This window comes from Procambarus clarkii, chromosome 1 (genome assembly GCF_040958095.1).
Source record: "Procambarus clarkii isolate CNS0578487 chromosome 1, FALCON_Pclarkii_2.0, whole genome shotgun sequence".
In the NCBI taxonomy this organism is placed as follows: domain Eukaryota; kingdom Metazoa; phylum Arthropoda; class Malacostraca; order Decapoda; family Cambaridae; genus Procambarus; species Procambarus clarkii.
Genome location: NC_091150.1, coordinates 22,132,992 through 22,160,768, shown reverse-complemented (window position 1 = coordinate 22,160,768; position 27,777 = coordinate 22,132,992). Strand labels below are relative to the sequence as shown.

The following is a 27,777-nucleotide window of genomic DNA, read 5'->3' as shown; positions in this document are numbered from 1 at the left end:
GCAAAATTTATAGACAAAAAATGATAACAGATTACATGGAATGAAAAAAAAAAGATGAGAGAAAATTATAGGTACAGTATATTAAAGCACATAGGTAGCTATGATTGATTGCAATGACAGCTTAAAATGGTAGTTGACAACAAATTGGTAGGCACAATACAGCAGAAACAATATAAGATTGATTGCAATGACAGCTTGAATGGTAGTTGACAAAAATTGGTAGTCACAATACAGCATATGGCTAGCACATAAAAGAAGACAGCAATGAACACAATGATAAGGTTGTTTGATATTACATAAAAATTAGGAGATTGGGTAACACTAGGTACAGAGCAAATTTAAAGCTCAGTGTAGGAAACTAAATAGATGAAGTTAGGTACTTTTTGGTTTTGCTTTTAAATAAGGCAAAAGTTTTACAGTTTTTCAATTCACTAGGGAGTGAGTTCCATAGACTAGGTCCCTTAATTTGCATAGAGTGTTTACACAGATTAAGTTTGACCCTGGGGATATCAAAGAGATATTTATTTCTGGTGTGGTGATAATGGGTCCTATTACATCTGTCCAGGGAGAGTTTCAGAGCATGGTTTGCATTTAAGAACAGGGTTTTGTAAATGTAGTTGACACAAGAGAATGTGTGGAGGGAGTTAATATTTAGCAAGTTTAGGGATTTAAACAAGGGAGCTGAGTGTTGTCTGACAGCAGAGTTAGTTATTATTCTGATAGCAGATTTTTGCTGTGTGATGATGGGCTTAAGGTGGTTTGCAGTGGTAGACCCCCATGCACAGATACCATAATTAAGATAGGGGTAGATTAGTGCATAATATAGTGAGAAGAGAGCAGAGTTAGGAACATAATATCTGATTTTGGAGAGTATACCAACTGTCTTAGAGACTTTCTTAGTTATGTGTTGAATGTGGGTGCTGAAGTTGAGTCTCTTGTCTAGGAATAGGCCAAGAAACTTGCCATCATTTTTATTACTGATGTTAATGTTGTCTATCTGTAGCTGAATTGCATTTGATGATTTGCTTCCAAATAAGATGTAGTAAGTCTTTTCGATGTTTAATGTTAGTTTGTTCGTTGACATCCATAAGTGGACTTTTTTTAATTCATTATTCACAACATTATTTAGTGTATGTGGGTTGAGGTTTGAGTAGATAAGGGTAGTATCGTCAGCAAACAATATAGGTTTGAGAATATTAGAGACATTAGGCAGATCGTTTATATATATAAGAAATAGAAGAGGTCCTAAGATGCTGCCCTGTGGCACTCCAACGGTAATTGGTAGAGTGGAAGAAGTTGTATCATTGATGGTTACATATTGGTGTCTGTCACTAAGATAGGATCGGATGTAGTCAAGGGCAAGGCCTCGGATTCCATAATGCTGGAGTTTAAGTAAGAGGTAGTTGTGATTAACAGTATCAAAGGCTTTTCTTAGGTCAATGAAGAGTCCAATCGGAAACTCATTTTTGTCAAGGGCTGAGTAGATAATGTCAAGGAGACTAATGATTGCATCATTGGTACTCTTTTGGGACCGGAAGCCAAACTGGCAGGGGCTGAGTATGTCGAATTTTACAAGGTAGGAATAGAGCTGTTTGTAAATAATTTTTTCAAATATTTTTGATAGAATGGGTAAATTTGATATTGGTCTATAATTGTTTATGTCCGCCGGATTGCCTCCTTTATGGACTGGCGTTACTCTAGCTTTTTTGAGGATATCAGGGAAGGTGTGATACTCTATAGATTTGTTGAACAGTAGTGCTATGGGTGGGGCAAGGGCATGGGAGGCTCTCTTGTACACAATGGACGGAATTTCACTGGTGTTCCCTGCCTTGGTTTTTAGAGAATGTATGATGGACACAACATCTGCCGGGCTGATTGGTGAAAGGAGAAGAGAGTTTGGATAGCTGCCTGAGAGATATGTGTTGATATGTGTCTGAGTCTGTGGGATTTTACTGGCAAGATTAGCACCAACCGATGAAAAGAAACTATTAAATTCATTTGCCATTTCTAAGTCAGTTGACGGTATACCCCCATCCTTGTAGAGTTTTATTTGGTTATGTGAGTGTTGTTTAGTTCCTAGGATACTAGAGATAGTTTTCCAAGTGCTTTTCATGTTGCCTTTTGCTTCATTGAATCTATTCACATAATATGCAAGTTTTGCCTTTCTTATGATACTGGTAAGCATTGATGAGTACCTTTTAGCTACTTCCTTTGAAACTAGGCCAATCCTAACTTTCTTTTCATATTCATGTTTCTTGTTGATTGAGTTGAGAATGCCACTTGTGAGCCATGGATTGTTTAATCTTTTGTCAGTTACTTGCTTGGTAAGAAGGGGACAATGAATGTTGTAGAGGCTTAGAGTTTTGGAAATGAAGAGGTTAGCTAATGAATTTATATCATGGGTATTATTGAATTCAGAATCCCAGTTAATATTGTAAAGTGCCTCTGTAAGATTGTCTAAAGCTGATTCACTGTGTAGCCTAAATGAAAGTTTCTTGCTTTTTGGTGGTGTTATGTCCATGTTCGCTATGAGAAAGGTAGGATAGTGGTCAGTTGTTCTGTCGTAGATTATACCAGATACAAGGGGAGCTGTTATGTTTGTCCATATGTGGTCCAAGGTAGTGGCTGATGTTTGAGTGACTCGGGTAGGTTTGGTGATTGTGCCTACCCGAGTCACTCAAACATCAGCCACTACCTTGGACCACATATGGACAAACATAACAGCTCCCCTTGTATCTGGTATAATCTACGATTTGGTGATCATCCAATGGAAGGATGAGTCATCGAGAGGTCCACTCTGTGGAAATGGAACAGAACCGAAAGAAGAGAGGACATGGTCAGGAGACCAGGAGGGTTCTGGTGGGCATTATGTTTGTTTTGCAGCAATCTCCTTCATTTCTGGTCAAGAATGAGTTAGTGGGCTTCCAGTAGGGGTCCTTTGGTTAATGATGCTTGGTTGGTGTCCCAGAGGGTGCATCATGTGCTGTTCCTGGTGGTGGCTCTTCACTGTTACATTCGTGCCATTGATTCTGCCTCAGGGATGCTTTGGGGTTAATTCCTCTTCCTTTGTTTCCTGTTCCGAGGCTAGTGTTCCTCAATGGTCGTCCAGTGTCTCTTAAACTCTAGCCAGCCTGCAGTCTATTCTCATGCCCATGATGTTTGTAAGTATACTGCTCTTGGAGCAGACTTCACAAGCATGTCTTGGGCTGATATTTGGGCACAGGGGTGTTGGCGGTCTAAGAGAATTGGCGGCTCGGTATTTAGTTAATATCCCCAGGTCTCATCATGCCTGTGTTGCCCTGGGTTGTCTCTCTTGACCAGCTGTCTCTTTCATCTTGATTACCTGTAGTATCTCATCCTCTCTGGTGAGTCCCTTATTCTTCTCTATGCGTTGTTACCTTCGGGAAACCACAGGGGCCTCCTAGAACACCAGCACAAAATTTGAAGAAATGCCTCTTTTTTTTTTTGTTGAGCCCCCAGTGGCTCCCTGATTCCCTCCCTCCCTTCCTTATTCTTTGACTGGTGTTTGTGATCTTCACATGTGCTCAAGACTTGGAAGGCTGGGGAACACCTGGAGCTCCACCTTCCCCTCCAACTGATGTGGGAGGGGGGAGGGTCAGCGCTAACAATGAAGCATAAATCTCAAAATATTCGATCATTTGCTTACAATGTTTGCAGAGTTTATTTGGCAGTTTCGAAACTTTGGTCTCATTGTACCCTGTAGTGGTCTGTATTGATGCACTGACTTTCTGGGTGTGTTTCCAGTGGGGCGGCTCTGTCACCTGCTCTCTGCACCTCTGTGAAGGGCCAGGTTTTGGCTCTGGTCCCTAGTGGGAAACAGCAAGAATCTTTCAGCTGATGTGACCTAATAGTAGGAAGTCATCTTAGCAAGATAGCTTCAGGGAACCACAAGGGGCTCCCCCATTACAGTCTTATCCTACACACATGGTATCACCATACAGAAAGAACAAGTGTATGTACCTTATACCACCCCAGTATTCTTGGTTCTCATTCTCTAAATTGAGATCTCCACAAGAGATATAAACAAAGTCACCATTCCAGGCACAGTCATAGGTGTGGTTGAAGATCTGGCCATTCATCCGAAGAGCACACTCGTCAAGACCTGCCTCCGTGCCTGAGAAAGACAGATAAATTTGAATCATTTTGTATATTAATGATGAGTGTCCCTGCTCACCAGCAGATTTTGAAGAAGGTCAATGTTATATGAATAAGTCTCTCATAATTTTAAAAGCTTTAATCTCGTCTCCCTGTTGTAAGTACAGGTACTGTAATTATAATAGTAGGCATATATTGGCTCTGGAAATTAAACAGAAAACTTACTCAGAAGTGCAAAAATTAATAAAAATTTGATGAGCATTATGACTATAACTTCTATAAGGTCAAGTGGCTATATCAATCCTGCATAAGTCACAATGTACACTGAGCTCAAATATGGAAAATTAGTTTTTCAAGATACATGTGTAGTATAAAATCTTACCATCACACTGAATAGGGTCTGGCCACGATCGAATACGGGTGAGAGCATTTGGGAACATCTCGGTTCTTTTATTATGGCCATAGAAGGTGTTGATGGTGTTGTAGCCTAACTGTTGGCACACTACCTGGGCGTTACGCTCACTGAACCTATCGTCACAGATAGGCACCCACTGCTTTGTTGTACCATTAAAGATGTCCAAGAAGCCGTCTCTTCATTGATAAAATAAAACACTGTTATGTTAACTATATAATCATGGTGAATATTTCTGATTTGAATTTCCAATTGAATGTTGCTTTAAAAGCGAGTGATTAATTTTATTTGGATATCTACATATCTCACTCAGTAAACATCTTCAATCAACAAAATATCTACTACCTGTAGAGTTTATTTATATAAATTATATCATTAATAGCAGCAGGAATGAAATTTAAATAAAATTATAAAAGTCTCAGTAACCATGGCAACTACAATACTGAAAAAAACTAGTGAGGAAATAAAAGACTTGACTGCTAGACCTTCAAGAAATACATTTACAGATGTTTCCATGTTTAAACTTTAAATTAATTTTATGATGAAACATATCTGACTTACATTTTTACATCTAAAATAAAAGTTGTCTCTAATGTACTTACCTCCTTCCATCACAGTTGCCTTCCACACATAATCTAACGGAGTCTAAGGATGATTTGATTTGTCGTCCAACTCTATAGTGTGTTGCAGAAGAGGTATCAATCGGTCGCATAATGATGCGGTTGTTTCTACGACCCACGGCTTCAAGACGACCCAAGATGAGCATGCCAACACTTGGGAAGAATTCCAGTATAGCACCTGCTTCTATTACCAATGTCACTCCTGGCATAACAGTCAAGTCTGATTTGATTACGTACGGCTCGGCGCGTTTGGGTAATCGTAAATCGTGTAGAAGTCGGCCACCGAGGGAACTCGTATCCATTGTTTTTTCTTTCATAGAAGAAGCCAATGATGACACAGGTGCAGAAAGACTGTCTTCTGTGAGGTATGGAAGATAGTCAGCAAGGGCAAAATTGTTCCAGTCATCGAAGTCAAAGATGCGTTCTTCAATCACCTTAGGGTCACGAGAACCCCACCAATTAGCTTCAACATTGAGATAATTATCAATCCTGCTGGTAAATAGCCCTGCTAATAATTCATAGTCCATTTCATTGGATCCAAATTGGTTGTGAGTTATATTGATTTTCTGAAGTCCCCGGACGGCTATAGTGTAGCTGGCCGGCTGGGAGGCTCGAGACGCACTGCTCCTGAGCTGAACTGCATGACTGTTTCCTTGAACTCTGTTGTATTCAAAATAAGCTTTTACAACTCCAAGGATGCCACTTTGACTGTCGGTATCAAACTCCACAACATTTGAGCCGACGTTTGAGACAAACAGGTTTTCATATATAAACATTTCTTTTTCCATGCCCTTCAGTAGCAAAAGACCTTGCTGACAAGTGTTTTTTTCAAATTTTGAATATGTAATGTTTACACGAGCAAAGTGCCCATCCACCTTGAACTGGAACTGAGCATTATTCATAAAGGTTGACGAATTCACATAAATAGAATGAGTGAAGTTTTCCGTGTATTGCCAAACATACGGCAGCATTAGCACAACGCCGCCACCTCCATTATTTTCCATTATTGTATCCTCCAGCACCCAATGGAAGAGGTTGTTGGACTCACGAACATCCCTGAAGAAGACAAATTGGGCATTATTCTATGTTGAAGTTGTCTTTTCTAATGACTATATATAAAGCTAATTACGTTATAGTGTACACAACAATATTCATACTTATACATGAAACATGAATACCTCCTAGACACAGAAATATACATATTGTATGAAATATCCAATTATAAAATATAAGTGTTTATTATTCACATTAAAATAGATGATATATTATACAAGTAACAGCAGTTTACATTACTGTATATTTCTGTATTACCTACACTGACCATATCCATAGCATTATCTTCATCCACTCACTCCCTTACCCACCCCAGCTGTCACTACCCCACCACCCACCTCAGCTGTCACTACCCCACCACCCACCCCAGCTGTCACTACCCCACCACCCACCCCAGCTGTCACTACCCCACCACCCACCCCAGCTGTCACTACCCCACCACCCACCCCAGCTGTTACCCACCTCATCTGTCACTCACCCACCACCCACCTCAGCTGTCTCCCACCCACCTCACCTGTCACTCACCTACCACCCACCTCAGCTGTTACCCACCTCATCTGTCTCTCACCCACCACCCACCTCACCTGTCACTCACCCACCACCCACCTCACCTGTCACTCACCCACCACCCACCTCACCTGTCACTCACCCACCACCCACCTCAGCTTATAGGGAAATGTTTCATTCATTATAATAAAGTGTTAATAGGGAAACAAGTGCAAGATAATGTACCAGCTTCGTTCATTAGTCTACCTCTCTGAAAAGCACAAAGCCCTATATTTATACACCAATGGCACAAGTTTTTAACACGGGTATGGTACTTGTTTCCGAAGGCATACACAGGACCATATCAGTTCACTGTGTGACCTCATCACAAACACGTCTGTAGAGAAGCAATATGTAGACAGTAGACTTGACTGACAATTACATTTAACTTGCGAGGACCTATAATTTTTGTTGTTGGGTTCACAATTTTGTATTTTAGGCTTATTGTGGTCCACTAGGTCAATTGCTGACCTTCCTCGGGATGCAACCCACAACAGTTGTCCAACTCCCAGGTTCCTATTTACTGCTAGGTGACTAGAGGCATCAGGTTTAAAGAAACATGCCTACCGGTTCAGCCTGCCTGGAGGCTGAACCCGAGTCCCTCAATTTCAAGTCGGGGACACAGACCCTGTCCTACAGGACCTTTTATCAATGAAAAGTCCTGGCAACACTTCCTGAATTCAGCTCACACCAATAAAGTACAACCTATGTACTAATGTACAAAGTATAAACATTCATGTACTCTATGAATGATGTGATACACTTACCAGCTGTACTGATCGATGCCTCTGCCATTGCCTGAGATAGTGGTGCCATTAAACATGAACGTTATCTCTCCGATGTCATCATTATCCATTCTGACTCTGTAAGGCGAGAGTGTAAACACCGCCTGATTCTGGTTCTTGGTGATCTCAGAGTTAACCACCATCATGCTCTCGTTGGCGCATCGCAAAAGATGGTCTCCGTCATTTGTTAGGTATCTGTTGAAGCAATTATATAATGTATAAACAAAGTAAACAAGTAAAAAAAATCTTATCATTATTAAAACTGTCCAATTTCCTGAAATGAAAACGCATCAGTTCAAAGATCTGGGAGCAATAGAGAAAACAGATGATGCAAGAACGGACACTTGCCACTCCCACGTCACAAAGTGTAGGATTTTATCTTTGTTCTCTAACAAGGTTAGGAGGCTATTATAACTTGTGTGCTGTGCACACTTTGTCCCAGCTTCAACACACACTCTTCATTTACATATACGTACAGTATTGAGATATTGTACTCTCATAAACCCAATGTACCTTCTTATGTATATATATATAAATAAATATTAACCCAATGTACCTTCTTGTGTATATATATATATAAATAAATATTGAGATAGGCATAGGTGGTGTAGGCAGTGGGATTAGCGCTCCTGATTCAAGTAAGTAATTATCAAAAGAAGGCACCAAGCCGGGAGAGCTATGAAGCACCCACTCCTGATCTAGTGTCCAATTTGCTAGGCAGACATGTCATATGAAGTGTTCAAGTTGTGTCAGAGCAACATTCTAATGTCAGTAGTGCTTTACAGGTGGCAGTAGGAAGCCTACTGTTTTAAAGAAATTCAAACGTTGGTGAACCAATGCCATCAATACTGGTTATCTTGAGGTTATCTTGAGATGATTTCGGGGCTTTAGTGTCCCCGCGGCCCGGTCCTCGACCAGGCCTCCACCCCCAGGAAGCAGCCCGTGACAGCTGACTAACACCCAGGTACCTATTTTACTGCTAGGTAACAGGGGCACAGGGTGAAAGAAACTTTGCCCATTGTTTCTCGCCGGCGCCTGGGATCGAACCCAGGACCACAGGATCACAAGTCCAGTGTGCTGTCCGCTCGGCCGATCGGCTCCCTGGTAGTGCCAATCAATAGTTCAGGAAATGAGTATCGTAAGGCTGTAAGGATACAGGATTGGAAGTCATTCCCTAGAGTATGAGCTCATGAAACCCATCCTTACTGGCTTATAGTATCTATAGATATCTCTGGTGTGCCCCCATTTGGGTTATTGTATTCAAGCATGGAGACCTCATCTTCACAAATACATAGCTGCTCTGGAGAAAATGCAACATCGGGTGACAAAAATCCTTCCAAAGCCAAGTCAACTCGTGTATTAGGAATGGTTGAGGGCCACAGGGCCAACAACACTACAAACCAGGCATGACAGGGCGGATCTCATTGAAACTTTAAATCCTGAAAAATTTGGAGGAAGTTGATCCAGACAACTTCAAAATGTCAGATATAACACAAACAAGGAGCAACGGTTTCAAGCTCAACAAGCCACAATGTAGGACTGAAAACAGTGGTTTTTTCACCCACAAGGTTATAAACCCATGGAACTGCCTACCTGCCAAAGCCATACATGCCAAAACTGTTAAATTTTAAAATATAACTGGAAAAAATCATCAGAGCAAATGGGAGTACCTTTGACAAGCTGCCGGCTTCCTATCTTTCTTGAGGCCACTAGTGTTAATGCCTTCAGGTAATATCAGGTAAATATACATCAGTGATTAGCTAAATGTCCCCTTACAGTACACCTCATACAAACTCTACATGTTGATGGCTCGGTAAATACAAACTCACGCTTAACATTGACTAAACATACTGTATATTATTTGCAAATACTGTACATCAGTTTATCAGGAAAATACACCAGTTTACATGAAACACACACAGCCTTGTTGGGGACAATATCCCAGCCCATAAGGTTGGTTTTCGGGTCTGCTGGAACCAGTTCCTCAGTTCCAGGTCTGATGGAACCGGTTCCTCAGTTCCTGGTCTGCTGGGAGGGGTTCCCCAGTTCAAATAAGTTTCCCCTGGCTCACAGGGAGGTTTCCCTGGTTCACAGGAAGGTTTTCCTAGCACACAGGGAGGTTTCCCTTGGCTCACAGGGAGGTTTCCCTGGTTCACAGGAAGGTTTTCCTAGCACACAGGGAGGTTTCCCTTGGCTCACAGGGAGGTTTCCCTGGTTCACAAGGAGGATTCCTTTGTTCACAGGAAGGTTTCCCTGGTTTACAGAGAGGTTTCCCTGGTTCACAGTTAGGTTTCCCTGGATCACTGAGAGGTTCTCCTGGCTCACTGAAAGGTTCCCTTGGTTCATAGGGAGATTTCCCTGGCTCACTGGGAGGTTTCTTGATATTCCAGGTGTGAACAACAGACCTCAATGAGTGTGTATTGTGTACTGTTTCCATAGGCCCTCCCTAATTTTTCCCCAGTTCGGTTAGAGAAGTGGATGCTTCTGTGGCGCAATCCCATGACTATATTTTGTTCAGAGCTTCAGTATTTTGATTTGGTTTCAAATCTTGAGGGTTTTCCTGGTGGTCTCCCCCTGGAAAAGCAAATCACCCCTTTAGAGTCAGCCTCTGGTTTACTGCAGTTCATCCGCAATGACTGACCTTCCCAAGAATGCTGCCCACAACAGTTGACTAACTCCTGGGTACCTATTTACTTGTAGGTGAACAGAGGCACTACTAGTGTAAGGAAATGTGTCCAGACGTCTCATAGTGCCGGAGAATTAAACAATTCGGTCATGAACCGCCCGCACGAACCACTGCTCTACAGGTGCCAGTTACTTTGGTCATTGTCAAGATAGTTTTAGTGTTGATGGTTGTAAAGAGATAACATATATTTATTCAATAAAAGAATGTCTCATACTAATTTAATACTTAATAAACTTAACACTTAATGAATTTAGCTAATTCTGCTGATTTTTATAGCAAACTGATTTTTTTAGTTTATTTCACTTACTATGCACCCCATACCCATCCTATGGGCAGTAGTGGGAAAGGCTACAGAGGCACATAATGGGCTCTGGGACTTAACCCCACAATTCATTTAGCAAAGCAAGTTCGTCTTCATAAGCTTGTTGCACAGTTTAATGTATATTATTATATAAACAGTTACTGGGTTCAAGAATAACCACGAGTACAGTCTCTAAGGTAAAGGAACTAATGTGGTGAGCTCGTTTAATAATTTGATATGTTTATCCTGTACACTGCCCCCCCCCCTCCCATCCAGTGGGCAGTGGTGGAAAGGTTACAATTATGCACATTTACTAGCTACAAATAGCATAGAGTAAATTCATAAATACAGTACTGTATATGTAAAATATAGAATAATATATAGTATATATTGTTTACTCGGGTTAAGGATTATCAGTGGATTTGTGGTGGAGCGAGTATAAGCTTACTCGCTACAGGTAGCGAGTAAGCTTATACTCGCTACAGTGGCATCACAGACAATGCCTGGAACTGGCTAAGAAACTTAGATAAATCCCATGCTTCAAGTCCCCTACAGGGTCTGTATACTCATAAATAGTTAAAGAATTACTAACTAATGTTTAAAATATACCTGTTATAATGAAGAGTAGAGATGCCAATATCATTTTCCCGAATCTGAGTTTTGTCAATGTACACGGTAGGCCATTTGGCACGAAAGTTTCGTAGGTCTCCTGCCTGGGCAATGTCTCTTCCTGAGGATGATATACATAGTTTGAGCAAGTCTTTTACAACAGCTGGAGAGGAGGGAAGTAGGTAAAGTACACAGTAACACAACAGTATGTTCATGGAGCAGGTAACAAAGATGGCAGAAGGAAGTGAGAGGGGGATTATAGCCAGAAAGGAGATGATGCTACCAGAGTAGTCAGATGATGGTAATAGGAGTCCAGTCAATTGGATTTACTATAGTAAACTTGTGGGATGATGTGTGGCATGACAATGATACCAAATGGTACCACAATGTGCTTAGCATGCCAAGGGCACTGCTTGCAGGGTCCAAGATGAGCTTATCATAGTGCATTTGTAAAATCTTGCCGAATGATTTACCCCTTGATGGCTGCAAAGAGGAAAAGCCACTCAAATCATTAATGAAAGATTAAGGGCATCTCCACCAGGTTCGGACCTTAATTCTGTTGATGGCAATAAGGTCTAGGGGGGTGAGGGGGGGGGGGGTGGGGGGAGAGAGAGAGTGGAGGTTGGCTTACCAACCAAGAGTGGGAGGACTCCCTATGCCAATCAAGATGGTCACTGGAATAGTAGTCAGCACATCCCACCATTAGAGTTTTCCAACCAGGAACAGGTTGAGTGGCAGTTCCAGGCCAAAGCACTATACTATTCGTGCTAGAAACAATGGTCTGTGGTTGTCTGCTTTGAGTGCCAGGGACAAGCCTGTGGTGGAGGTGACAGTTCTGAAGGAGGCAATAAGGTGAAAGACCACTGTTAGTGCGAACCAGGCGAGGGAATTGGCGAGTGTGTGGTAATGATGTGCTATTCGGTACTTGGTACACGTGTTCCACAATGGTTACCAGTTTCCAGTTTCTTCAGTGGTGTTGCAGCTGTCTGTGATAAGTGCCAACTATTTGCTAATAGGTGCTGGAGGTACAACATTCAATGGATCTGATGACCAAACCACACATCAGATAATGGAGAAACGACGACACTTTGGTCCATTCTGGACCATTATCAAGTCGTGTCATAGAAGAGAAGATGATATGGCCAAATATACAAGGAGAGAGAGCAAAGTGAGAAGCAGGTAAGACAAGAGGGTAAGAGTAAGGAGAAAGGTAAGAATAGGATGAAAGGTAAGAATGGGATAAAGAAAGAATTGGATAACGTAAGAGAGAGGAAGGTTCTTTTTTCATCCTAATATCAGGTATAAACAAGGATACAAACTACAATACTGTATCATCATTTGCAGATAACACTAGGACAGATAACACAGCAAACCTCCAATCGGATGTAAATCTGGTCTTTCAAAGAGGAAAGACCACATAATATGATGATAATATAATAATGGACCACAGATAATATGATGATTAATGAAAATAAGTTCCAGCTCCTGGGCTATGGAAAAAACGAAAATGTAAAAACAGAAACCATATATATAAAACCGAGTCAAACCACACTATAAAACAGAAAAGCAATGTAAAAGATCTAAGAGTAATCATGTTGGAAGACCTTAACTTTACAGAACACAATAAAGTAGCTGTCACAACTGCAAGAAAAATAACAGGTTGGAAAACAAGGACCTTCCAAACCAGGAATGTCATACAAATGATGATACTTTTCAAGACACTAGTGTTCTCTAGGGTGGAATATTGTTGCGCACTAACAGCCCCATTCAGAGCTGTATACTGGCTCTGAATATAAGGTTCCTTGAAAACTCTCATATTCCTTGAGAAATGAGGACAAACCGCAGGCTGGAAGACTTAAAAACTCTGCGGACGACCTGGGAGACCCGAGCTCTGAAACAGGGAACGAGGGGAACCGGATCAACCCAAAGCGCATCCCCAGACACGGTACGCAGGTAACGGCAAAAAAAGCGCAACCGGACAACACAGGACGCACATCCGGCCGAACCAATCAAGCATCAATAACCAAAGAACCCCTCCAGAAAGCAGCCATCTCGACCGTTGCCAGTAGGATGGAGAAAGGCTGCAAACGTACAAATCTACCACCAGTACCAAAGAGCAGAAACCTGAACCAAAGGGGCTACCACAAACTGAGGAGAAGATAAGAAGGCACCCTGATCAAGGACCAGGACGGCTCAGGCGAGGCATGAGTAGGCCGGAGGTGAAACAAAACACGAGAAAGCGTACGAAATGGGGCAGATGTGATGTCCACCCCGAACGCAAGCCGGAGCGGCTCCGCCAGCGCCGCACAAAACAAGGCGACAGTAAGAAACATCAAAACTGCAGTCCTGAAAACCCAAGAAAGGACAAGACAACCCGATGCGAAGAGAAGACAACGTACGAAGAGCAAGAAAAAGAGCATAGAAACACCAGGAACGTCATACTGTCGCCGAGACGAAGCTCGCAGGTGGGACACCTTCAACAAAGCCACCTGATCACCACAGAGATGGTGATACCTGCGTCAAAACACCAGACGCGAAGAGCCGAGGAGAAGGCTGAACATATCATGTACAGGACCGATCCGACCTGCCGAAAGAGGCAGAGCCACGGGAAAACGCCCCGGGTTCGGACACCTATCAAGCAGCGTCTGAAAATAAAATTGGGCCAGCCACCAAGGGACCATAAGGACTACTCTCGTGGGAATGGGCTCCAACCGAGCCAGAACCTGAAGCAACAGCTGGACCGGGAGAAGAGGAACAGGTAACCCCACCTCGACCAGTCCTGCCGAAAGGCATCCACCGTGAACACCTCGCAGGCGGGAGGCGGTGGAGGCGCCCCTACCCGCTTTTATGCCTTACCCTTACCCTTATCTAGGCGACGCTTAGACCACGCCGACTCGAAGACGTCCATGGCCAGGAGTCCATACGTCAGGTTATCTTCTTGAAATACGTCCGCCAGAGCCAACGAAACGAGTCAGCAATGACTGGCCAATCCGCGAACAGAGGAATGAACTGAGACAGCTGTCCGCCAGGACGCAGAACACACCTCGGACATGAACCTCACGGTTAGCCAAACCCCGAGAATCCAGCAAACGAGCCACTCTAAGGAACCAACCTCAAAAGTCAAACACCTAAGAGAAACCCTGTGGGTCCGGCAAAGAACTGCCAGGGAACAGTCCGAAAGGAGCTGAATGGTAGAGCACCGAGTGACCCAAACCCTCCAAAGGGCAAACCAGACAGCCACAAACACCCGAACCATGCTGTTAGCCTGACAGACGGACAGACCCTACCATCCCCGGCCGACCTGGTGAGCACTGGTCACAAAGCCCCAGCTGAGAGATGACCCGTCCGTGAACGCATCGAGTGAAGGCTCGGGGAGGTGCCAAGGCACGGAACCCCAAAAACCCTAAAGAGGAAGCTGGTGACACAGCACCAACACAAGATCCCCGGAGGAACGAACCCAACGATTGCAAGAGAGGCGGAAGGGGAGTCTCCGAAGAAACCAAACAGACGCCAAAACCAAACCCGACCTGACGGGCAGACCAGCACGGTGAAGTTCAGACTCCCGCACAACCGCTTGAGCAACCGCTGAGCAACCCGGGACCCCCTCATGAACAGCTGAAGGTGGGACCACAGCCGCATCAACACTTCTGGAGGGAAAGACAAGCAGCCCTAAACAAGACCAAGCCAGGTCCAAACCCGGGACGGAAACAAATGGAACGGCCTCCAGATCACCAAGAAACCAAACCCGGCGATCTGGAAAGAACCACACCCCTGGCGAGTAGACAAGTGGACCGACTGGGAGCCCACACCAGCCAGTCGTCGAGGTAGGCCAGACACCGAATCCCAAGCAGACTCAGACAGGGCACCAAGATCAGGTAAAGATGTGTAAATACACCAAGTGCCAATTACAAAATAGGGAAGGCAACAAAATCGGTAAGCCTGAATCCCCACCACCAACTGTGTCAGTCCCGGAAAACTGGAAAGGAACGTGCCAAGAATTGACCTGGAGGTCCAGGGCCACCATCCAGGCACCCGGCCCCAAAAGAAGCCGGACAGGAGACAACAGTCCTCCGATGAGGGCATAGAATCCAGGGCGCAGACTGAAGAAGTCCAGAAGAACTGCAGATTCGACAGGCCCATGTCTGCATAGAAAAGATGGGAACCCCAGAAGGATGGGGCAGATCAACCACGTCCAATGCACCCACGAAGATGACATGACGAAGCGCAGGGGAAGAAGCCCACCCCGCCAGCCCTGAACCCACCAAAGGGGGAGAAGCCATCTACCGCCGCCACCAGAGGCCGGAAGAAACCAAAAGCGCCCACTAACTGCAGGACCATGCGAGAGTCAACAGAGCAAGCTGCTCCCCAAGCGCCCTGTCAACAGAGAAGGGAACAGATCCCCTTCCGAAAGAAAAAGTATACATACACACATACACATATATCTTATGTATATACATACACATACATATACACATACACACAAAGTATGTTACACACACGTGCATATGCACATACACATGTGCGCACACACACACACACAACGGTTGGAACAAGTTAAGTGAGAAGGTGGTGGAGGCCAAGACCGTCAGTAGTTTCAAAGCGTTATATGACAAAGAGTGCTGGGAAGACGGGACACCACGAGCGTAGCTCTCATCCTGTAACTACACTTAGGTAATTACACACTTAGGTAATTACACACACACACACACACACACACACACACACACACACACACACACAGTGCTCTTGAAAAATAGGTGAGATAACAGGAAAGTGCTAAGGGAAGTGAAAAATCGGATGAGAAAAAGTTGCCCTAGTGTTTACAGTGCAGAGAAGAACATTCAAGATGGCCACTGGCAAGGGGAAAAACAAAACAGAGCTTGATTTTGAGGGATTCATTGAAGAAAGCATTGATATTAGTAGTCTACATAACAAGTTGGTAAATTTAGATACTATAGTGAACTCTCATGTAGAAATAATTAGTAAATTGAAAGAAAGTAATGACCATTTGAATAGCAAAGTTTTATGTCTTGAGGGTTTAGTGAAAGACTTGCGCAAGGATAAGAATCAATTGGAAACAAATTGCAAAGCCATGGAAGAAGAAAATAAACTCTTAAAAATAGCTTTGGAAGAAGTTAAAGTAAATTTAAACATAAATGACTACAATAGGTTAGGCAAGGAAATTCAACAGGAGAAACAGCTTTTGTCAGCACAGATGGAGGAAGTTACACAGGGAATAGAACAGTGCAAGAAAGATATGCAACTCACTTATGCACAAGTGGCCAAGGAGAAGGAAAAAATAGAAGAAGCAGTAAAGGAAGTCAAACACTGCAGCAACCAAGATAAAACAAACATTAGGCTAGAAGTGAGGAAAGAATTGGCATCTAACCCGAAGTTGGTGCAAAACACAGTTGATCGGAGTAAGTCCCTGATCATTTTTGGCTGCAAAGAAAAGGCGATAACATCTAGGTCAGAAAGAGCTGTAGAAGAAGCTAAAGTAGTAGATAAAATTGTTGGCCTCGTGGAAGGTCTTACAAACAGAGAGAATGTGTGCGACTACAGGAGAATAGGCAGGTACGTAAAAGGAAAAGATCGACCTTTGAGGATCACCCTAAACGGTGCCAAACAGATGGAAGAAGTACTAAGGAATGCTAGAAAATTGCAAAGGGATGAGGATGGGAAAGGGTGGTCGTTAAGACGAGATCTTTCAAAAGAAGATAGAGAGAAGCTGAAACTGAACCTCGCCGAGGCAAAACATTTAAATGAGAGCAGGAATGAAGAAGAAATAAATTCTTTTTTCTACAAAGTGATAGGGGTAGGCAGACCAGTAAAGTGGTACATAAAGGCAAACCAACAAAATCAATAGAGAGGGGGGGAGTGAAGAATAAGGAGAGGGGGAACAAGTTCCTGAAGATTGCATACACCAACATAGATGGAGTGAGATCGAAGATACTGGAGTTAAGTGATGTAATACAGCTGCAGACACCAGACATTGTTGCACTCACGGAGACAAAACTTGAAGATGTAATTTTAAATGAGGTCATATTCCCAAGGGGCTACTCAATTTGGAGACGGGACAGAAAAATTAGGAAAGGCGGTGGCATTGCTGTGCTGGTAAAAGAACACCTAAAGGTGAGGGAAATAATGACTGCCAATCCACAAGAAGTTGACATAATAGCACTAGAGATCTGCTATGAGGATGATAAACTAATGATGATAAATGCATATAGTCCACCGCCAAGCAGCACATGGTCAAAGGAGGAGCTAGATAGTAAACGTGAAGGTCTTATAACAATAATGAGAGATTATAGCGAGAGCGGATAACGATAGATCACGACTGTTGATAGTCGGTGACTTCAACTTGAAATCCATAGACTGGGAAGCATATGAAGCTAAAACAGAAGATTTTTGGACCTGTAAATTTGTAGACCTCATCCTGGAAACATTCTTGTATCAACATGTTAAACAAGCTACGAGGATGAGGGAAGGGGACGTTCCCTCCATGCTAGATTTGATATTTACCAGGAAGGAGGAAGAGATATTTGACATTCAGTACCTTCCTCCCTTGGGTAAAAGTGACCATGTCTTTTTGGGAATAAAGTATGCAATGCGTTATAAGCTGGAAGAAAATAAGGAGGTTGAAGCAGTTGAAAAACCAGACTTCAGGAGAGGACATTATGGTGACCTTAGAAATTTTTTTAGTGAGTATAATTGGACAGACTTGATGCTAGGCAAGGAAGTGAATGAGATGTATGGCAAGTTTTGTGAAATATATGATAAAGGCACAAAAAAATTTTTATACCAAAACAGAGATGCAGAACTAGGAAACAGGATTGGTTCAATAGAAATTGCGAGAGGGCTAGAGACCGAAAGACACAAAAATGGAATCAATACAGGAAGAGGCCGAACCCCCAAACATACCAGCGATACAAAGATGCGAGAAACAACTACACGGCAGTGAGGAGAGAGGCAGAAAGAAATTTTGAAAAAGGGATTGCGGACAAATGTAAAACAGAACCAGGTCTATTCTATAAATTCATAAACAACAAATTGCAGGTAAAGGATAATATTCAGAGGTTGAAAATGGGAAATAGATTCACGGAAGATGAAAAGGAAATGTGTGAAACACTAAACGAAAAGTTCCAAAGTGTGTTTGTACAAAATGAAATCTTTAGGGAACCAGATACAATAAGAATTCCAGAGAACAACATAGAACACATAAAGGTGTCTAGAGACGAAGTGGAAAAAATGCTCAAGGAGCTCGGTAAGAACAAAGCAGCTGGCCCAGATGGCGTTTCACCATGGGTTCTGAGAGAATGTGCATCTGAGCTCAGCATTCCACTTCACCTGATCTTTCAGGCATCCCTGTGTACAGGAATCGTAGCAGACGGGTGGAAACAGGCTAACATAGTTCCAATCTACAAAAGTGGCAGCAGGGAAGACCCCCTCAATTATAGACCTGTATCATTGACAAGTGTAATAGTGAAAGTATTGGAAAAACTAATCAAAACTAAATGGGTAGAACACCTAGAGAGAAATGATATAATATCAGACAGACAGTATGGTTTTCGATCTGGAAGATCCTGTGTATCGAATTTACTCAGCTTCTATGATCGAGCCACAGAGATATTACAGGAAAGAGATGGTTGGGTTGACTGCATCTATCTGGACCTAAAAAAGGCTTTCGACAGAGTTCCACATAAGAGGTTGTTCTGGAAACTGGAAAATATTGGAGGGGTGACAGGTAAGCTTCTATCATGGATGAAAAATTTTCTGACTGATAGAAAAATGAGGGCAGTAATCAGAGGCAATGTATCAGAATGGAGAAATGTCACAAGTGGAGTACCACAGGGTTCAGTTCTTGCACAAGTGATGTTTATTGTGTACATAAATGATCTACCAGTTGGTATACAGAATTATATGAACATGTTTGCTGATGATGCTAAGATAATAGGAAGGATAAGAAATTTAGATGACTGTCATGCCCTTCAAGAAGACCTGGACAAAATAAGTATATGGAGCACCACTTGGCAAATGGAATTTAATGTTAATAAATGTCATGTTATGGAATGTGGAATAGGAGAACATAGACCCCACACAACCTATATATTATGTGAGAAATCTTTAAAGAATTCTGATGAAGAAAGAGATCTAGGAGTGGTTCTAGATAGAAAACTATCACCTGAGGACCACATAAAGAATATTGTGCAAGGAGCCTATGCTATGCTTTCTAACTTCAGAATTGCATTTAAATACATGGATGGCGATATACTAAAGAAATTGTTCATGACTTTTGTTAGGCCAAAGCTAGAATATGCAGCTGTTGTGTGGTGCCCATATCTTAAGAAGCACATCAAAAAACTGGAAAAGGTGCAAAGACATGCTACTAAGTGGCTCCCAGAACTGAAGGGCAAGAGCTACGAGGAGAGGTTAGAAGCATTAAATATGCCAAAACTAGAAGACAGAAGAAAAAGAGGTGATATGATCACTACATACAAAATAGTAACAGGAATTGATAAAATCGACAGGGAAGACTTCCTGAGACCTGGAATTTCAAGAACAAGAGGTCATAGATTTAAACTAGCTAAACACAGATGCCGAAGAAATATAAGAAAATTCACCTTCGCAAATAGAGTGGTAGACGGTTGGAACAAGTTAAGTGAGAAGGTGGTGGAGGCCAAGACCGTCAGTAGTTTCAAAGCGTTATATGACAAAGAGTGCTGGGAAGACGGGACACCACGAGCGTAGCTCTCATCCTGTAACTACACTTAGGTAATTACACTTAGGTAATTACACACACACACAGTGTATACATGTACATGCACATGTGTACACACACACAGACACGTGAAAAGAAAATTACATGCCGCCGACCAGTGGGCAGAGAGCACCACGCCGGCCAGGCGAAGAAGGCACAAAACTGCATCAAAAGGCCCACCTCAACAACAAAACCTCAAAGTCCCAGCACGACCACAACACGTGCCATGACCCAAATAGATCAGTCTGCTAGCCAGGAAGACCCCGGAACCCCAGAAGGCAGAACCGGGTCACATATGAGGAAACAAAGCCCCCTGAACCCACAAAAGGGGCCCAAGAGGAAGAAACCTCCAGAACGAAACAAAAGAACCCAAAGTAACCCGGAATCGAACCAGGGGAAGCCCAAGCCACCACATTTGCCGGCGGAGATACACCACAGAAAGGCAAAGCACAGCCCCAGACAGAACCCCCAGGGAAACGGTCAAAGCAGACCGAAAACCGAGGGATAAGGTGTGGGAGCAAGCATAACAGACAGGGACACTGAGCCCAAACCCAAGGGCCCAGACCCAAAAAAGACAAAACGGAAAACCCGGTGTAAGAGCAACACTCAAACGTTCCCAGAGGAACAGGAAACGGGCAGAAAACACCAGAAAAGCAAAGAAACGACAATAGGAGAATAAAACTCCTGAAAAAGGTGAAGAAACTCACCCAAGAAAGCTCGCTCGCACACCGAGGCGCATATGTAAACAAACTGCAACGCCGCCCTGGTGGCCACGCCGGGAAACCAGCAGAAGAAAATGGCCACCAGAACAGAGGGCTGTGACGGACACAAAAGATACGAAAACATGCCAGCAAAAGTGGGAAGCAAGCAGACTGGATGGGTGAAAAACTCAGCCCAGAAGCAGAAAACCCAGGCAGAGGCAAACTGCCCCAGAACTGCTAGCAGGCATCCCCCACAGCCCCCGGGAACCCACAACAGAGGCCCCGGGGCACAGCCGTCCTCCAAGCCCTCCGCCCTTAAAGAAAAGGAAGAGTCCATGGGAAAGGCAGCAAGGAAGGGCCGCTGGTAAGACCCAGAAGCCTTGGCAGGAGGAACAGGCACGAAAACCTCCATCCCCAACCTGAACGGGGCAGCCCCCGAAAACTGCCCAAGTCTCGGCCCCATCTAAACCCCACCCTGACCCCGAAACCCACAGACGGTCCGGAGCAGGGAACAGGGAGGGAAAGGGGCAAACAGCACCTAACCAAAACAGGGCGGCCTTGGGGCATCCGAGTGGGAAACCAACCTAGCGTAGGAACCTAACCTAGCTAGCAACACGGATGCTGCCTGTACTCTGAACAGTAATAACATCAGGAGACTACTGCAGAACAAGCAGAGAATCTCTCTCGCAAGACTCCGGGTCAAGGTGTGTGTCAGTGACCCAACAGGCAACATGACGGAAGTAAAAGTGGCGACTGTCACCCGGAGACAAGGGCCCAGCAACCAACGATCCTGTACAAGACGGGTTGGGACCCGGAAGACACATTCAATGGTCCACCAAGCCCCAACAAGGGTTTCAGGGCCTGTAGGGGTAACAACTATGGGAAGCCTAGGCAAGGTGTTGCTAACCGGTTAAACACCCATAATTAACAAGGGGTAGCGAACAACACAGAAAACCCCTGCGACGTGTATAATCACGGGGGCCTAGCAGAGGGCCACCAAACACTACCAGTGGAACTATAGCCACACTAGGCACACCCCCACCAGGCAAATGAAAATAAAAACAAAAGAAAAACCCCGCAAAAGTACACCATCTCCAGAGGCAACAGGAACTTGTCGCCGCTTAGGTGGCAGGTCGCGCAACACCTTGACGCCCTAACCAGCACAATACCAGTCCCTACCCAGGGCCAAACAAGGGCCCCAAGCCCCAGCTGGCCCCAAGGGCGAGGCAAATGCCGAGCAGCAAGAACCTCTACGGGAATGGTTCCCGAACGCCCCAGGGAAGATAACCCTGTCACGCAGGGGCAGTACTCACAGGGCGCTTAGGGAAGTCAACCACTAAGCGCATGCAGCCCCGGCACTGATGAGGTACTCCTGGCCACCGCACAACACAACACATGGCAGTGAACGCCACACAAGGCAAACACAGCCTACGAAACTGAGGCCAGAGAAGTGTCTATCCCGGTTGACATTAGCTTACGAACCAATGCTAGGCAGCCGGTGCAGTAGGTCCGGGGCTCCCCCCTCCCCCTATTGGGGCGGGGAGGGCTGCGCGGACAATCGGCGTGGCAGTAAAGTGTGATGTTTGCTTGTTTGCTTGTTTCCTTAGGATTGTAGGGAGTTTCTACCTCTCTATTCGGTTTTTTGTTTTAGTTTTTTACCACCTGGGGTTTGTTTTGTTATGCCTACCTTTCTGGGTGCCAAACCCCGATCGATGGCAGTCACCCCAACCACAAGGGGGTTTTCCAGGGCCATTGCTCCCTGAAACCTCTCTGAAGGGACCAGGTTCTGGCGCTGGTCCCTGGTAGGTCTGAACTCCTTAGCTAATGGCCCGATAAGCTCTAGGGAGCCTCCGGGGCTCACCCAGAAAATGGCGTTTCATTACATTCAATGCTGGTTTATATTTACCTGAACTTAAAAAAAAAAATCAAAAGGTGTTAAATATTTCAAATTTGTTTATGGTCTCTGATATATTCCAGATGTTTATCTCAATAAGGTAAACAAAAACCGGAAATACAATAAAATCCTAGAAGAGCAGGAGTACAATAATTCCAAAGAATACTTTGCAGAGAGGCAATAAAATTTAACATAATGTTTAACTTACTATCAACAGCAGTGAGGACAAAAATAACATTTCCCAGAGCATAGGACCCAGAGCTATACTCAATAGTGATGGCATAGCTGTTTGAAGTTGTTGGGAAGGCCACCTGATCTCTTCGCAGATCCCAGCGAGAAATATCCTAAAAGTGTTCAAATATAGGTTAATTAAGCTGTATTGCTTCAAATCTTTTATGCATATAAGCATATGCATATATATACATTATATATATGTTGTTAAATATGACCGAAAAAGTAAGATTAATAATTCTAACACGAATTTCCTCAATATTTCTTATGTTTCTTTTTACTGTCGATGGTAATTGAAAAATCAATTCTCCAAAATTCATTTTTATTTCTAGTCTGACACGACACTTGAACGCGTTTCGTAATAACTTATTACATTTTCAAAGACTTCAGTTTACACACACACAACTTTAACCTGAAAACACTAAACTGAGTTTTACTTATGATAAACACTTAAACAGCTTGTCATATATACTCGCATTTGGGTGAGGTGATATGTTGCAACAGTTTTGGATGAGGTGAACAAACTTTTGACCAACACAAGACAGAACACGGAACATTGGGTATTAATTGGATAAATGAGAGGGAAGAATGGAAGTAACTGCAAAAGGCCTATTGGCCCATACTTCCTCTTGATGCTTCTATATTGGTACGGAGTCTTGAAGTGGGTAGAATATAGTTGTGCATTAATTGGCTGTTGATTGCTGGTGTTGACTTTTTGATGTGTAGTGCCTCGCAGATGTCAAGCCCCCTGATATCGCTGTATCTATCGATGATTTCTGTGTTGTTTGTTAAGATTTCTCTGATGATGGTCTGGTTGTGGGAAGAGATTATATGTTCCTTGATGGAGCCCTGTTGCTTATGCATTGTTAATCGCCTGGAACGAGATGTTGTTGTCTTGCCTATATACCGAGTTCTTTGGGGCTTACAGTCCCTAAGTGGGCATTTGAAGGCATAGACGACGTTAGTCTCCTTTAAGGCATTCTGCTTTGTATCTGGAGAGTTTTTCATGAGTAGGTTGGCTGTTTTTTTGGTTTTATAGTAAATCGTCAATTGTATCTTCTGATTTTTGTCTGTAGGGATAACGTTCCTATTAATAATATCTTTCAGGACCCTTTCCTCCGTTTCATGAGCTGTGGAAAAGAAGTTCCTGTAAAATAGTCTAATATGGGGTACAGGTGTTGTGTTAGTTGACTCTTCAGAGGTTGCATGACGTTTCACCTACCTTTTTATGATGTCTACAATGAAACAATTGGAGAAGCTGTTGTTGACTAGGACCTGCCTTACCCTACATAGTTCTTCATCGACTTGCTTCCATCCTGAGCTGTGGCTGAGAGCACGGTCGATGTAAGCATTGACAACACTCCTCTTGTACCTGTCTGGGCAGTCACTGTTGACATTGAGGCACATTCCTATGGTTGTTTCCTTAGTGTAAACTGCAGTGTGGAAACCTCTGCTCCTTTCTATGACTGTTACATCTAGAAAGGGCAGCTTCCCATCCTTCTCCATCTCGTAAGTGAAACTCAACACAGAATTCCGCTCAAATGCCTCCTTCAGCTCCTGCAGATGTCTGACATCAGGTGCCTGTGTAAAAATGACGTCAACATACCTGCAGTATATGGCAGGTTTCAAGTTCATGTCAACTAAGACCTTCTGTTCGATGGTACCCATGTAGAAGTTTGCAAACAGGACGCCTAGGGGAGAACCCATGACGACCCCATCTACTTGCTTATACATGTGCCCATCCGGGCTCAAGAAGGATGCCTTTTTAGTATAAGCTTGGAGTAGTTTCCTTAGAATGTTTTCTGGTATGTCAAGAGGAGTACAGGCCAGATCACGATACACTCTGTCCGCTATCATCCCGATTGTTTCATCCACATGTATATTGGTAAACAGTGATTCTACATCCAACAAGGCTCTTATCCCTGTGGCCCATGTTCCCCGCTGTAAGTCAACAAATTCCTTTGGAGACTTCAAGCTGAAAGCACAAGGTACATAAGGAGTCAGCAAGCCGTTGAGTCGCTTCGCCAGTCTGTACGTGGGTGTGGGTATATGGCTGATGATTGGCCAAAGTGGGTTTCCAGGCTTGTGTGTCTTGACATTTCCAAATGCCCACTTGGGGACTGTAAGCCCCAAAGAACTCAGTATATAGGCAAGACAACAACATCTTTTTCCAGGCGATTAACAATGCATAAGCAACAGGGCTCCATCAAGGAACATACAATCTCTTCCCACAACCAGACCATTACCAGAGAAGTCTTAACAAACACAGAAATCATCGATAGATACAGCGATAGCAGGCGGCTTGACATCTGCGAGGCACTACACATCAAGAAGTCAACACCAGCAAACAACAGTCAATTAATGCACAACTATATTCTACCCACTTCAAGTCTCCGCACCAATATAGAAGCATCAAGAGGAAGTATAGGCCAATAGGCCCTTTGTATTTACTTCCATTCTTCCCTCTCATTTATCCAATTAATACCCAATGTTCCGTGTTCTGTCTTGTGTTGGTCAAAAGTTTGTTCACCTCATCCAAAACTGCTGCAACATATCACCTCACCCAAATGCAAGTATATATGACAAGCTGTTTAAGTGTTTAGCATAAGTAAAACTCTGTTTAGTGTTTTCAGGCTACAGTTGTGTGTGTGTGTAAACTAAAGTCTTTGAAAATGTAATAAATTATTATGAAACACGTTCAGACTAGAGATAAAAATGAGTTTTGGAGAAAGGATTTTTCAATTACCATCGACAGTAAAAAGAAACATAAGAAATATTGAGAAAATTTGTGTTAGAATTATTAATCTTACTTTTTCGGTCATATTTAACAACATATGTTTACAAGAAAGACTGCTACCAAAATATACTAATAAATATATAAATATATAAATACTGTATAAATATATATATATATATATATATATATATATATATATATATATATATATATATATATATATATATATATATATATATATATATATATATATATATATATATATATATATATATATATATATATATACACACTGTATATATATAAATAATAAAGGCTGCCTCCATTTTTTAAAAGACTAACAACAAATTATCTTCTGTCGAACAACAGGTTAAGTGCGTCCTTTTTGTTGTGTGTTACCTTACCAGCTAGAGTAGCACATATGCTTACTTAATTACACTGTGGACAAGATTTACTGAACGCTTCTTACCTGACTCTGTATAATTTTCTGGTAATCATATATCACTATTTCCTCAGTGCTCTCGGGTACGATGGGGTTCAGGACCTGGATCCCGATCACGTTGGAGTGTGATGTCTGAAAAATGACTTGATTCAAATTTCTGAGTGACAGTGCTTCAGAAGTACTACCTTACCTTGAGGTTACCTTGAGGTTACTACATTATATATTCTGTATCACAAAGTATTAACAAAGATAGTGAGCAAGAGAGCCATGAGAACATCAAGGTAGAGTTTGGTACACAAATACCCTCATAACAAAACCATTAGAGGAAGGGGGGAAGTGAAGGGCAAAGGAGGAGAGAACACAGTCCATAAAATTGTGTATACCAACAGAGATGGGATGAGAGAAATAATATTGGAGTTAAATGATATAATGAAGCTTAATGAGGTAATACTATATGATAATTTATACAGTGGAATATAAGTTACAACTATAGATTGATAGATACATATTATATAAACTAAACAGAAATGTAATTGTGGTTTTGATAATAAATATTAGAGTAATAATATATGAATACTGTACTAGGTGCAAATTAACATGTAACATGTCAATAGTTCTACAATTGTAATTATCACTACCTTCCTTAGTGTTAACATAATATTATCATAGTTTAAACAGCATTTACAATCGTGCTGACCCTTTCGCTGGTGTGCCCCTTTGACAGCACTACAGCAGGACACTTAGTCATATTTTGTCACTTCTGGTGTCAATATTTGTGGTCTCCAGTCAAATTTGTCCATCCTGGCACCCTTTCTTCTGTAGGGAACCCCTACGGCTCCCTGGAGCGTATTGGGCTAATGTATGTTATATTAGACCAGGACATCAGCTAAGGAGTTCAGACCTACCAGGGACCAGAGCCAGAACCTGGCCCCTTCAGAGAGGTTTCAGGAAGCAATGGCCCTGGAAAACCCCCCTGGGATTGGGGGTTTTCCTTATCTGCCATCGACCGGGGTCAGGCACCCAGAAAGGTAGACATAATAAAACAAACCCCACATAGTTAGAAACTAAAACAAAAAAACGAACAGAGAGGTAGAAACTCCCTATAATCCCAAGGAAACAAGCAAACATCGCACTTTACTGTCGCGCCGATTTTCCGCGCAGCCCTCCCCACCCCGAGAAGGGGAGGGGGTGGCCCCGGACCTCACCACACTGGCTGCCTGGCAACAGTTCGTAAGCTAATGTCAACCAGGACAGACACTTCTCTGGTCTCAGTTTCCCAGGCGGTGTTTGCCTTCGTAGCATTCACTGCCATGTATTGTGTGGTGCGGTGGCCAGGTGTTCCTCATTAGTGCAGGGGCTGCATGCGCTTAGGGGCTTCCTTCTCTAAGCGCCCTGCAAGTACTGCCCCTGCGTGACAGGATTATCTTCCCTGGGGCGTTCGGGAACCAATCCCGTAGAGGTTCTTGCTGCTCGGCATTTGCCTCGCCCTTGGGGTCAGCTGGGGCTTGGGGCCCTTGTTTGACCTTGGGTAGGGACTGGTGTTGTGCTGGTTAGGGCATCAAGGTGTTGCACAGCCTCCCACCTACGCGGCGACTGGTTCCTGTTGCCTCTGGGGACGGTGTACTTTTGCGGGGATTTCCTTTTGTTTTTATTTTCTCTGCCTGGTGGGGATCTGCCTAGTGTGGTTATAGTTCCACTGGTAGTGTTTGGTGGCGTCTGCTAAGCCCCCGTGATTGTACATGTCGCAGGGGTTTTCAGTATTGCATCTACCCTTGTTAGCTTGGGTGTTAACCAGTTAGCAACTCCTTGCCCGGGCTTCCCGTAGCAGTCAGTGTACGGGCCGTGGAAAACCCAGTCGGGGCTCGGTGGTTCATTGGATGTGTCTT

General features: G+C 43.3%; 2 protein-coding genes across 7 annotated transcripts in view; both read right to left on the bottom strand.

The window, feature by feature from the left end:
- LOC123753850 (uncharacterized) overlaps positions 1–7,327 on the bottom strand; it is a 490,864-nt gene extending 483,537 nt beyond the window's left edge. Inside the window, exon 1 of the mRNA XM_069321286.1 lies at positions 7,323–7,327. The gene's annotated coding sequence lies outside the window, so the exon portion shown is untranslated. The remainder of the gene's footprint in view (positions 1–7,322) is intronic.
- The window catches only part of bark (protein bark beetle), a 247,906-nt gene that overhangs the window by 75,033 nt on the left and 145,096 nt on the right, over positions 1–27,777 (bottom strand). For all 6 annotated transcript variants that reach the window (XR_011225966.1, XM_069318515.1, XM_069319199.1 and 3 more), the window contains exons 15-21: positions 25,919–26,023; positions 22,690–22,825; positions 11,129–11,249; positions 7,515–7,727; positions 5,131–6,204; positions 4,499–4,707; positions 3,982–4,135 (exon numbers count right to left, since the gene is read on the bottom strand). Coding sequence is in view for 5 of the 6 variants with exons in the window: in XM_069318515.1 (XP_069174616.1) it covers positions 3,982–4,135; positions 4,499–4,707; positions 5,131–6,204; positions 7,515–7,727; positions 11,129–11,249; positions 22,690–22,825; positions 25,919–26,023 (2,012 nt within the window). In the remaining variant the exon portion in view is untranslated. The remainder of the gene's footprint in view (positions 1–3,981; positions 4,136–4,498; positions 4,708–5,130; positions 6,205–7,514; positions 7,728–11,128; positions 11,250–22,689; positions 22,826–25,918; positions 26,024–27,777) is intronic.